The sequence below is a fragment of the Protopterus annectens genome, chromosome 1.part0, assembly GCF_019279795.1.
Source record: "Protopterus annectens isolate FY-2018-M chromosome 1.part0, PAN1.0, whole genome shotgun sequence".
NCBI lineage: Eukaryota > Metazoa > Chordata > Ceratodontiformes > Protopteridae > Protopterus > Protopterus annectens.
The window spans coordinates 812,634,698-812,648,548 of record NC_056725.1 but is presented as its reverse complement, the minus strand read 5'-3'; the positions used below and the strand labels follow the sequence as shown (position 1 = coordinate 812,648,548).

The 13,851-nt window shown below is 41.0% G+C and overlaps 1 protein-coding gene across 1 annotated transcript in view; it reads left to right on the top strand.

Annotated features, from left to right (window-relative positions):
* The window catches only part of CNKSR3 (CNKSR family member 3), a 723,720-nt gene that overhangs the window by 691,690 nt on the left and 18,179 nt on the right, over window positions 1–13,851 (top strand). Inside the window, exons 10-12 of the mRNA XM_044063355.1 lie at window positions 561–685; window positions 4,541–4,749; window positions 5,034–5,123. Coding sequence (XP_043919290.1) covers window positions 561–685; window positions 4,541–4,749; window positions 5,034–5,123 — 424 coding nt within the window. The remainder of the gene's footprint in view (window positions 1–560; window positions 686–4,540; window positions 4,750–5,033; window positions 5,124–13,851) is intronic.

The window sequence follows — 13,851 nt, the reverse complement described above, 5'->3', positions numbered from 1 at the left end:
TCTCTCTCTGTTTGGCTAGTCCCTTTATGCCGTATCTTAGGATGGATTTTTTTCAAGGATGTCAAGAAAATTATCTAATTTGTCACATTCTTTTATGCTTTTTTGTTTCTTTTCTTTTATGTTTTACTTGGCTTAGTGGATGCCCATTGAACGTGGTAGCACGGGGCAAATCCAAAGATATTGTGCCATGCACTGGCACAATGTCCAGAATTTTCTCTCACATTTTTTGGTCGGTTTCTCATAAAATTGCAGTTTTCTGGCAAACTATTGGCAAATCATTCAGGGTTGAAGTTGGAAACTAATAGCAGATGTATGAGTTTCAGACTTAGTATCCTTCAGAAAATGCATACCAATACAAAGCTTGTTATTCTAACAACTTTCTAGTGTCCCTATTTTTGGGCCTTTGTCCCCCAATATATATGGCTTTGTCCAGATTTCTTGCTCTGAGAGGTTGAACGGTATGGTGTGTGTGTTTAGTGCTATGTGATTATATAAGCACAGTTTGCATGCTTATTTAAATATTTGTAATGCCTGGTTTCTTGACTTTTGTCTTCTTTCAGACAAGCCCGCCATCAACTACATCCCAGTCACCAGAAAGTACCATGGATACCCCAGTGAAGAAGGAGAAGCCAGCCATCTTGGACCTTTATATACCTCCTCCTCCCTCTGTTCCTTACACTCCTAGGTAAGTAGATGCTGTAACTGCAGTGAACAAAAAGATTTCTTATCGCCGTTTGCCATTTGGCACTCAAGAACAACTCTTTATAAGGGATAACACTTGTACACTGGAACTATGCAGTGCATACCTTTAAGTAGAAAGTTATGCATGCATCTTTGCTTGCATTTTTAATAGAGTTGGTAGATATATAAATGTATTAGTACTACTCAGGAGTTTATTTAAAAAACTAATTTCTGTTAAAAAAAAAAAAAAAAAAAAAAAACTCTATGCAAGACCACTGTAATCTTAGTACATAGATTTGATAGGTTTGTGTACAATTGCTTTAAAATGAAAATCCTTTTTCTGTTTGAAAGAATACAAAATGCTGCACCTCAGTGTTCTGTCTGCAGTCACTAAGCTGTTTTTAAGAATGGCTAACTTTTTTTTTTTTTTTTTTTTTGCAAAGCAGCTTACGTGTCTTTTATGCGGGCATTTGCAGAAAGGAGGATGGTGGAGTATTGTTCTTGCTTTGAAAGTAGGAAAAAAGTTGTGTCTGGGGCACAGATGCAGTTATAGGCCACAGAGTTGTATCCATTATTTCATGTTTTTTGTACATGCCATCACAGTAATATTATCATCTCCATGCCAAATACTGTTGGAGTCCTAGCCCAGTTTCTGTATATTAACACTTTTATTAGCTGATTTGAAATGTATTTGTACTTGACAGATAGTGATTTCTGTGTTCTGATGGCTGCATGTCTGCATAGCTGATATAGTGGTGTTATATAAACCTTATAATGAAAAGGATGATCATATGATTTTTGATGCTATTCTGATACCAGTATTAATTTTTGGATCTTGTGTTTTTTTGGGGGGCAGGATGGTATCATTGTAACTGTAAATTATTACATTTTTGCTCACTTACCTGTAAAGCTGTATTGGTCAGGTTATTTGTTCCTTAGCTCTTAAGATTCCCTGCGAAGTTCAGAATGGATTCTTATTCCACCATTAGTACAAACATGACTGTGACATGTAGTTTTGGCAAGTGCCCATCTGTAAATTGTGTTTTCCTTTGAGTGCATGTTTTTCATTAAATCATTTGACTTAGCTGCAGACATCCACCCAGCCTGGAGGAGTGCTAAGCTGTGGAAGTCAAGCCAGTTATCCAAGCCTTCTTTGACTGAAATCTTAGTATCAAGGACTAGAGAAGTAGTGTTCTGATGGAATATCTACTGCTTTTAAGTTCTTGCACAATTGCAAGTGCATTGCCACTAAATAATGGAGATGTAAGCTTCTAAGTTCACATTTAAGTAAAACAAAGCTACAGAATTAGCAAAAACATTCGCATTTAAAGAAAAAAGGAGGGTAAAGTAAGTTTTTTCACTCATCTGATCCTAGAATGGGGATAGAATGGGAGATGGCAACTGTACAATATGTTGAGAATGAGAGTGTGACAGAAAAGCTTAGTTTTTTTAGTCCTATTTCAGTTGCATTGAGAAAGCAGCTGCACCTTCAGTTACACAAACTCTCTAGCTCCCAGTGTTACAGCTTTCTAATCTAGGGTCATGCTCTGGCAAGGAGCAAGTTGTTGCTAGACTAAATTGCCTTGTATTTTATATGATCCTATTAAAAAGAAAAAAAGAACGAGGTCTTACCAGCTCTGCAAAGAATTGCTATTAATGCGCCAGTAGGCACTCCATTGCTTTGTGCTCTTGTGACAGTGCCTTTTGGTAGAGCAAAATAAATGGGCAGATTCCCTTTGCATTCAGATACTCCTGAATCACAGATTGCAGCAGTCTTTCATCAAGTTGTGATCCTGGTGAGTGGTAAAAGAGAATGAGTGGCTACTTATTTGAATGCACAACTACCAGTATTCTGTTCTCTATTTCATCACCCAAGTACACAGAACCTTGATGCCTTCTAATTTCCTGTGGATCAAGAACTGATGTATGCCTTCGTGAAATTCCTCTATTTTAGAAAGTCTGCCTGGAAGGAGACCTGGGCAGACAAGTAGTGATTTTAGTAACGCCAGTTTGGCTTTATGCAAGTCAGCATAAATCCTCCTGTTCAGATGCCTGTGTGCCAGGCTTAGTTACTCAGCAGCAAAGCAAAGTTTTTCATTCTTTAGCTTTTCATCTTGGATGCTGAGATTTTCATGTCTAACTGAAATGCTTTCATCTGGAGTTTTGAAAAAGTCTTATTGAAGCTAAAAGACCAGTTCCTAGTAAATACTATATTACTACTTGGAAAATTAGAGAGCTTATACTCATTTAATTGCCCAGTTCCATGATTTGCACTGTTTCATCCATCTTTCTGGATAATGTGGTAGTTTTATTTATTATGTGTGTACGTCTGTCTGGGTGTTCCCGTAGTGTAGAGTACAGAGTTACTGTACATAGCTACCATATCGAGCATAATTGCTGCTGTGATGCCTAGAAGGTGTAACTGTTTTATCACTTGTCTGCTACAAGCATGATCTCCCCTCTGTTTTTTTATTATTTTGAAGACCAGGTGTTAGTGCAGGTCAGCACTACTTGAAATGGAGTTTCACTGTATACCATGTCGGTACCAAAGTTATCCTGAAACTTGCACTTGACATTGCAAGGGGAGCAGAATAGATATAGAAAATATGTCTGGACCAGTACAATTTTGCTGATGAGTAAAGCCAAATGTTATGATTTACTGCTATATTAGTCCCTTGCTAAAAATATATGTATTTTCTTAGTAGTATGCATTATTTTCTTATCCCCGATACCATTATGTTTAGAAAATCTGGCTTCATTTTTCTAGTTGATGCAACTGGCACACATTAAGTAATAAACAGTGGTGAGTACTATCTATTTCCAAGCAGCAAGGCACATTTCCTCAACACTTAGAAAGCAAATGCTGATTGCTGTACTGCACAGTAAAAGGACAGTGCAGTTTAACATAGTGTTAGCTGTGAAATTGCACTTTTCTTGCCCATGTTGCACAAACTTCTGCACATGGTCATCATCGCTACTTAACGTGAGTGACCTTGTCATGTAGTGCCTTCTAATTTTTCTGCACCATTCTGTTGTGTAGATATTTGTAGTGGGTTATATATTAGAGTAAACGTGCCCATTTTGGAACAAGAAAAGTAAAACATTCTCATCTGAAGCTGATGGCTGCTGCATTGCCCTCTCTAAGTATAGGATTAAGCTGTGAAATTTAGCCTGTACTCCTGTACAGCTTGTATGGGAAGTTGGCATGTTACTAGCCATCAGCATGTGATGGTGTCCTGTTCTACAAAGCCGTCTGGGTTATCAGATTGTTGTATTGCAGCCAGTCTTATAAAAGTCTGTACTACTTTCTTCTAATGTAGTAACCAGCTATAGAGTCTCATATAAGTTATGGGAGACTTCCATTAGTCCAATAAAAGGTGTAGTGGCTATTGGGTTGTAAAAGTTGATGTTTTCACATTAAAGGCATTAGCCTTTCACATGCTGTGTATTTTTGAACAGATCTCTGTTATTGAACCTGAGCCTTCCCAAATATAGACTAGAATAAATAGCAGCATCCAGCTTAGATGGCTGATGGTGTCGATTGTCATCTGAACTGTTCTGCATGATGTGATAAATATTGCGTACTCCTGTAGCTAAAAATATGTGCCTGGTATGTGTGTAGAGTTCTGCACTGCAGAACTAAAATATTGCTGTGCACTCCCCCCTACCCTGTTTGTTCTGTCAAGATGATGTGTATTAATTAAAGTGAAATAATAGTGTACAATTAAAGTGTTTATATCTGTGTGTTTTAAATCTGCATTCATTGTGTGCTGTATCATTTTTGTCATATTGCTGTTTAGAGGTATTTTCATGTAGGCCTTCAGAATCATAAATTTGTGAACATTTTGTTTTAACTTAGGGATGAACATGGAGTTTATGACTGTAAAAGACTGGAAAATCAGGGACAGACAAGGCTGGTCCCAAAAGGTTCTGAATCTCCCAATTCATTTTTGGACCATGAAAGTCGAAGACGCAGATTTACTATTGCAGATTCTGAACAGTTAGCCATCTATCCTATAGAAGCCTATGCAATACCTGCGAAAATGAGAGAGAAAAATCAAGTTTATGGTTAGTGCTCTGTCTGTTATCTGCAGTTCTCCTTTGTGTTTCTGTGCTTCCTATTTGGATGGAGCTTTAACTTTTGATTGTGTTGCTAGAGAAGTAATGTCCTACATAGCATTTTTTGTTATGTTCTACATACGTTTCGCCTAGTTTAGATATGGGGAGCTTCTCCTTTCCAATTTTTCTTGTATATTAGTATTTTGTATTTATAAAGTGTTGAGTCAGAAGAAAATCTGTGATAGATTCCCCTGCCAGCAGTAATACATATACACGTTTTTGTCACTATTTAGGAAGGCCTCGTCCTCTTTCAATGCCTGCAGATGGGAACTGGCTGTGTGCAGCAGATGTTTCTTCACGGCCTCGAGTACCAGCAAGGAAAGGTAATTTGCAGTAGTTTGAGCAGCAAGCATGTTATTTTACTGGTATTATTAAACTAACAGTCTGAGTGGGATTCTGGAATGCTTTGAGGATTGTGCAAGACCACACAGTTCAGCCTTCATGGTCCATCAAGTAGAAGTGATTCAGAAAAGATTAAAGAAAGGGACGTGCACTGGAGCACCCATCAACTGTGTGAGTTGGTAGTTTCAGGGGTATCTTTTATGCAAATAGTGTTGAAAGTATAGTATCTGTTTGCTTTGAGAGAGTTCTGGCTGCATGGATACCCCAAATGTGCAGAATTTGCTGTGTTACCTGCATTTCAGTCATTCATGGCATGCAGCGTTATTTTCTGTGGGGAAAATTTAGTCACTTGTCATGCATGCATCAGTGCAGCCTTGTACAGCACTGTGTGTGATAGTATTGGAGATGGTAGCGGTTTGTGGTTCACATGCTTTGGAACAGACTTCCCCATCCACATTAAAACAAAGCTCATCCCTGTCTATATAGGTTCATAGGTGTGCACTCAGCTAATGGCCTTGGAGCCTTTACAAGCCTAGCCCATAGAAGTGCCTTGGCATTGTGCTGCCTGACGTTAGTTCCCAGTGCCTCTATCAAGTAGAGCCACTGGAGTGATCCCGGGGTGAACTTTGTTTACCCATCCACTCATCAAGATTTTTCTTGAAGAGGGACAGCGAGGTGCTCTGTTTGACATGTATGGGAAGTCTGTTCCAGAGCATGGGCAGTCTCTGGGTGAGGAATCTGTCCCTCCAGCATGTTCTGTTTGTGGTAATGAGGTTGAGGTCTCTGGAGCATGTGGTGCAGAGGGATTGGGATTTCTTTAGATGTAGCATTTCTAACAGAGCTGGGTCAGACATGGCTTTGTAAGTCAAGCAAAGATCCCCTCTAAGTAGGCGATATGAGATGGAGAATACCTGGAGTCTTTTGAGTCTGTCCGTGTAGGACATGTGTTTAATGCCTAGGATAGTCTTTGTGAGGTACATCTGTGGCCTCAGCATCTGTTGGAGGTGTCTAGTGAGGTGCATGCCAAATGGGGTATTATACTCGATGGTTGTTCTAATGAGATAAGAGTAGAGAGAGATGATGACCTCTTTCTTCCTGGATGTAAAACCCTTGGTAATGAAATGTGCCACATAGAAGGACTTTCTGACCACAATGGCAATGTGGTGGTTGGAGAGGTTGCTGTCAAGCTGTGTCCCCATATCTCTAACGCCTTCACTGTTCAGTGAGCTCCCATTGATGTGGTAATTAGTGAGAACTGAGTTTCTACCAAAGGGGATGACGACACATTTTTTTGGCATTAAGCTTAAGGCATGGTTTTGACACCAGTTATTGATCTCAGTGAGGCCTTTCTGTAGGATGTCTGCATCACTTAGGGAGTTGTTAATGGCTCCCAGCTTGCAGTCGTCTGCGAACTTGGTCAGCCAGAGTCCCTTTGTGTTGGCCTGGACTTCTGAGAAGTAGATGCCGAAGAGGAGAGGACCCATGACTGATCCCTGTGGGACTCCACTCATGACCTGTCGGGAGTCTACTACTTTCACACTGTGTGCTCTATCTGTGAGTCAATTTGCAGCCCACATAGTGATATAGGGGTTGATGCCTAGTTTGGTAAGTTTATCAATAATTCCCAAGTGTGGAATGGTATCAAAGGCATTGGCCAGATTGAGGTAGGCTGTAATGCGCACTGCCTTACCTTCATCCACAGCGCTGGTGACTGACTCAGGGAAATCAACCAGGTTGAGCAGGCATGATCTCCCTTTCACAAAGCCACATTGTGTGGGGTCCAGAGCGTGTAGATTTCCTATATCTTTGTTAATCAGGTCCATGATGATGTGCTCCATAGCTTTACTTATCAGACTCGTCAGGCTAATGGGGCGATAATTCCCAGGGTCTGTAGTTGCTCGCCCTTTATGGAGAGGGGATGACTGTAGCAGTGCGCCATTCAGTAGGAACAAAGCTTGAGGTGAGGCTGTGACTGAACAGGACACACAGATGTGGTGCCAGTTCGCTTTGCAGTTCATGTAGAACACAGCCAGGGATATTATTGGGTCCCATGGAAGCTGTATTCTTGGCCTTGGACAATGCAGCTTTAACCTGTGCTGCAGTAATGCTGGGTGCCTGGCATTCTTCCAGTATTGTGATTGGTCCTTTGGGGAGGAAAGAGGGGTAAAGTTGGCACTGTATCTGTCTGCCATTATGTTGGCAGTATTTGTTGGCTCAGTATAGGAGGTACCATTGTGCAACTTGGATCTATGGATGGATAATATAAAATGTACATCATGAGTTTGCCCCCTGTACTACTAATGGGCAGGGTAATTTCGGCCCAGTGGACTTCCCTGGTAATCAAACTGGAAATAAGTAAATAAATTCTTTATCCCATGCATGGATCCCCTCAAATTATGTATGGCATGATCCCACTACTTCTCACTAGGGTTAATATATAATTATCGATGGGATAATAGGTATGGCCAATCTAACACAAAATTGGATAGGTTAATTTGAGCACAAATAGGGAAATTGACAAGGCTAAAAATGGCCTACAAGAGGAGCTAGCCTAGTACTTACCTATGAACCTATCACTTTGAACATGTGCTGTGTAGGACAGTCTTGTTGAGTAGCTGGGATGTTCAGAGATATGCAAGTAATCGCATCTCGAAATCACATTAAGTTTGTGCAGCGCAACACTGACTGACACCGTATGAAGTAGATTCAGGGCTGACTGTGAATCCATTATCTGACTTTTACTTGGAAATACTATTTCACAGACAGGAAGTAGGTTGGTCAGGATGACATTTTTTTCCATTCAGCTTTCTGTGTTGTACTGCATATAATTTTTTAATCAGAAAAACCTGATTTTTGAGAATATTGGTCAAGATTATAACAGGATGAAAATCAACATATGATTTTATGGGAGTTTCTGCCTTTATAAAATGCTGATCCTTTGAAAGGAAGCATTGTAGGAAAATAAAATGCAAACATTTATGATGTGCTAAATGCACCCCCCCCCCAAAAAAAAAACTACAACCACCTGTTACCATAATTAGATGCTGCAGCTATGGGAAAAAATACTCTCCTGAGTTCTTTCTAGATAAGCTGCAAGTCTTTATCTGCCAGCCTCTCACTTACTCCTTCTTAGAAAAAACTTTTTTTATATGTAAACCCATTTCTTCAGAGACTGTGTATGTTATTCAAGGATAGTTTTCTGTTTGTGGGGGGGGGGGGGATATTTAGTTACTGACTTTTTTCCTTCAAAGTTTCTCTTTCAATTATAAAGATCTCTGGTCAGACAAATAACAGTCCAAAGTACCATAAAAAATTTGTGGACCTAGAATACACAAAGACTGAATCATTCCTGCTAGTAATGGGTCCCCTTCTTATAAGAAAACCCAGGATAAGGATGTTCTAATAAACTCTGGCACTGTCCTGCAGAAAGCTAACATCTGAAGGGGCTTCTTACTACAAAAGTAATTTGTATAGGTGTAAACATCCCCAGTCCAACATATGTAAGATTAGACAGACACATATGCAAGAACAATTCTTGTTTGTCCTCATACATATAAACACTGGTGTTTCTAACCTGACATACAAAACCCAGAAGTCCCCATGTAATGCCAGATAATCCTTAAGGGCTAAGACATGTAAAACTCAGATGATGCATAGTTAGTGAGAACACGCTTGCCATCCAAAGAGAATGCAGTATCTGCACTCTACGCATGTTCAACCCCCACCCCCAGCATTAACAAAAGTGTACATCTGTAAACAAATAGTAAAATTCTTCTGAACCCATTCAAAGAACAAAAGTCTGTGAATTTCAGACTTACAGCTATTAACAATGACAGAAAAGTATTCATGCAGAGGCTGTAGAAGGCTTGGCATCAAGCTTATTTTTGCCCTGTGCTTAAATTTTCTAACACTCTCCGAAGAAGAAGCTCTGCCACCAGCATCTCCCTTTGTAGGAGCACTGCCACCCCACAAAACTTCATAAGAATTCCTCATAGGGCCACTACACTAGAATTGGGTCCCTGTTTATAACCCTTCTTGGGAGTCTGAAAATCCTCAGCATCAGGTTCCACAGCAGAAACTTCCCCTGCCCCCTCAGAAGTAGCCCCCAGCATCAGAAACAAAACTGTCAAAACACTCCAGAAGGGGAAACGGTGTCCACCTAAACCACGAGGCACTCATCCCAATAATGAGCAATAAGACTGATCAAGAATATGTATAGGAAATGCAATTTTATTCCCAAAAGTAGCCGCAATGTCTTTTGTGACATAAATTGGTTAAATGCCCCCTCAGGAATGACATCATTTCAGTTTTCTAGGATAGTGTAGAACACACCTGCAAGCAAATAAACAACTTTGAGTTGCAAGTTTAAAATCTGCCCACCCCCAGTTTAAACTTCCAAAGGATTCATATTGTCTTCACTTGTAAGATGGTTTGCACAGTAAGGTTATAAGACAGTATGAGTGCTCCATCCAGAGAGTCTCTCTCCAAAACTGGTAGCGTATCCATCTCTGCCTTACTCTGTAATGTCCTGCAGTATGTATAATCCTTCTAGGGCACAATATCAGTTTTGTCCTGGAAAGCTTCAAAGTAGGGAAGCATAGTGTCTGTACTCTCTTGGAACATCAAAATAATGTTCTTTACCAGTATGTATTAACGAGCACAAAGACTGAATAGTAACTTCAGAAGGCTCAAACACAGAAAGAATTGCAGCCTGTCATGAACCATATCTCAGTCTGTCAGCAAAATGTAAAAGACTTTTGCTAAGTAAATCCATCTGGGAAATAGCAGCACCCCAATCAACATCTGCAAAGAGATTGGACCAGGGCCATGACAACCACTTCCTCCACATGCGATTCAGGCAGTGGTAAAGAATTAAAACTAATACAACACTGCAGTTTATTTTCAGGATCACAAGCAGACATGTCAGATTTTCACTTTTCCCAGGATCGTTAATGGCATGTAAATTAGTGCTGGCTTTAACATTTTCCACAATAGAACTACACAAATGAGCTAAAAAGCTTGTGAGATATTCATGGTCATCACAAAGGTGCAGAAGAGCATTGATAAGAGCAGGGTACCCTTGTTTTATTACCCACAACTTTTTCAACCTCAAACATCTGCATTGTTGCACCACATACTTGCAATTTACCAGTCAGCAGTAAGTCCTGATTTCCCTAAATGGCAGCAAAAGAGTAGTGTAATTTCCTTGGTATCCTGGTCAGATTTCCACTAGTCAGTATGAATGCTGTCTCAGATGTTCTTCATATTTCATTGTTGCAGTCATTACATTTGGGTAATCTGCTGGCAGGTTGCCCTCATTCGGCCTGAGTAACAAAGTCTTGGGTCCTGTGTCTGTTGCAGTCTCCTCTTCCATGACGTCAAAGGTATAAAACATGCAGCCAACTCCATTTTAATCTGTCTTTCTTGCCACGTGGTGCCCGAAGCAGAAGCAGTTCGCAAGTGCCGGTCGGCCGACTCCTGAAATTTTCGTATTCAAGTTTCAGAACCAAAGTCTTCAAACTAAAGCTAAGTACCCCATTGGGGAAACTTTTTCTTGCTCCTTACCGATGTCAGTAAAAGTTAATAACTGCATTACTTGTGGGAAGCAAATACCTCATAAGGATTTTCATTTGTACTGTATTCCTTGCCTAGGCCCTGATCACAATGTGCCTTGCTGTCAGTTCTGTGCTAAATTTAACCAACGCACTATTAAGCATCTGTATATTTTTGCTTCTAAATATTTTGGTTCAAGATTCAACTACCCTGAAATGTCATCGGTTAGCAGTCCGACTACTGGAGTTCACAAAAAATGCAAGGAAAAAGACAGAGACAGACCGTCAAGGTCCAAAACCGATGACGAAGCTTCTCTTAAGCCAGTCGCCGGTACTCCTTGAGGCGCTTTCGCAGCCCCTGATGCCCGCTACTTTTGAGTCACAGGCCTCTACTGAGACCCATTCGGAGTCCTGTATGCCGTGAGATTCGCAAAGTATTGAACCCGCGGATCTCTCCCCCTTGGATGGGTCTGGAGCTGCTGAGCAGGCACCAGCTTCTGAGGGTGTTTTCAGGCCTCAACATTTTTACATTAAACCGACAAGATAAAAAAAAAAACAAGGTCAAAAAACAACTTCTATGTCTAAAAAAGCCGACACGTGAGCCACGTGCTCAGGCCCCTATGCCTAAAAAATAGATGATCAAAATGGCTAAGGATTTAATTACCTTGATCAGGGGTTCCCAACCCCCCTGCTAAGAGGCGTAGGCAAGGCACTGATTATGAATCTTCAGATCAGGTTTCCATTTCTTCTGATTCCTCTTCTGATCAGGAATTTTCTGTTCCACCCTATGAGGATTCTGATGCAGAAGAATCCATCCCATCTGCATCTCCTCCTGAGGATTACTCTTTTGGAGAGACTTTGCATACTTTAAGGGAACATTTTCACTGGGAGAGTCAGGACTTCTCTGAATCAGAAAAGAGGCTTAGGGATTTCCTTCTTCTTCCTCAGCATAGGCCTTTGGCAATACCTCCTGTATTAGACATTGCTGAGGATGTGTTCTCGGAATCAGGCATGGCTTCTGATTCCCTGCCTCCAACTCCTATTAAACCAGACAGATATTACAGGGTGGCAACATACCACTATGCTGATTTAGCATAGTGGTATGTTGCACTGACTGTAGTGCATATGGTTCTAGATTCAAGACATGCATGGTGGTAACACAGCATTTTATAACCTCAGCACAGAAATAAATAGGATATGCTGGAGGGACAGATTCATAACCCAGAGGCTCCCTTCGCTCTGGAATAGAATCCCAGTCCATGTCAGGCAGAGCCCCTCACTGACTCTCAAGAGGAATCTTGATGAGTGGATGGGGGATCGTAGGTTTACCTCTGGGATTACTTCTGTGTCACTACTAGACAGAGGCACAGTAAACTAACCTTAAAAAGGGCACAGTAAACTCAAAATCAAAGGGTGGCGAAAGCCAATCACACTCTGGCTACGCTTATAAATGCCCCAGGGCAGATAGCCTAGTATGAACCTATGAACCTGACTCCCACAAATTTCTTTTCAAAAATCCTGCTGCAGATCCTGAGACTATTTCTCAGGGTCCCAAGAGTGTTAAGGCTTCTACAGCCAAAAATCCTACCCCTTCTGATAGAGATTCCAGAGCGCTGGATAGGTGGGGTAAGAAGGTTTATACGTCTGCAACCTTGGCAATCAGGGCTTTAAACTGCCAGTTCCATATGTTTAAATATCAACAGCATGTTATGGGCTTACTGAAACAAAAAATGTTGATTTCTGATTGTGTGGAAAATAGTTACAGGATTTATTGCATTCAGCAGAACAGGTTGGAAAGCATACTTTGCAATGTTGTTTTGACTCCTTGGAGGCCTCTTGTAGAGCCGCCGTTACTGGAACTGTGATTAGAAGGCATGCCTGGCTCAAGGAGCAAAATCTGCCTGATCATGTTAAAGCTAAATTGTTGGATGCCCCTTCGCAGCATGATACTCTGTTTGGTAATAAGGCAGAAAAGGTTTTAAAGAAAATGGAAGACAAAGCTAAATCTATGCAAACTGTAAAAAAATTTCTTGCTAGTGCAGCCACCCAGGTTCAGTAGGCACTGGCCTACAAAAAAATGGTCCTTTCCTGTGTCCAACAGAGCCACTCAGGGCAAACCCAGGCACTCAAAAGGCTCCAGATATCAATCACAGGGTTCTTACAGGTCAAAGCAATGGGGTGCCTCCATCTCCAAATCAGGAGGAAACAAAGCACAACCCCTACAGTAAGTAGTGTCAATGACTTTCCTCTACCATCTCCAAGCACTCATCTTTTGGCAGCCCCCTTGGGGGGAAAACTAGCACTCCATGCTCAAAAGTGGCAGTTAATTACCCAGGACAAGTGGGTATTAAACTTAGTATCCCAGGGGTACAGATCATTTCCATACTTTGCCAATTCCAAACGGATGGCCAGATCTGCCACAAAACCAGTGGGCAGAGGCCCAAAAACAAGTCATGTCCCTCATGGATATAGGGGCTATTCAACTGGTACCAGAAAAGGAAAAAGGACAAGGATTTTATTCAAGACTTTTCCTGGTATCCAGAAAAGACAACTCATGGCGTCCAATACTGGACTTATTGATTCTGAACACGTTCCTGGACATTCCAAAATTCAAAATGCTGACTTTACAACAGCTACTGCCTATGCTAAGCAAGAATGCTTGGTTAGTAACTCTAGATTTAAGAGGCATACCTGCATATCCCAATAAGGGACTCATGCAGAAGATACCTCCTCTTCAAAGCAGGTTTTTTGCATTACCAATTCTCTGCACTGCCCTTTGGCTTATCTACTGCGCCCAGGGTCTTTACAAAGTGCTTGGCACCAGTAATTGCATTCTGCAGACAAAGAAACATTCAAATTTATCCTTATCTGGATGACTGTCTCATTCAAGCAGAGGTCAAGGACACTCTTCTTCAACATCTGGCATTTGTAAAAAGGCTTCTAGCATGCCTAGGGTACACCATAAATGAAAAGAAATCACAACTGGTACCCTCTCAAATAATTACATTCCTGGGGGCAAGCTTGAATACAACTGCCCAGATGGCTTACCTCATGACAGACAAAGGCAATTGACAACATACTTCAAACAAATGGCAACAAAAACCCAGTTATCTGCAAGACAAATTCTGCAGGCTTTGGGTTTCATGGCATCCTGCAT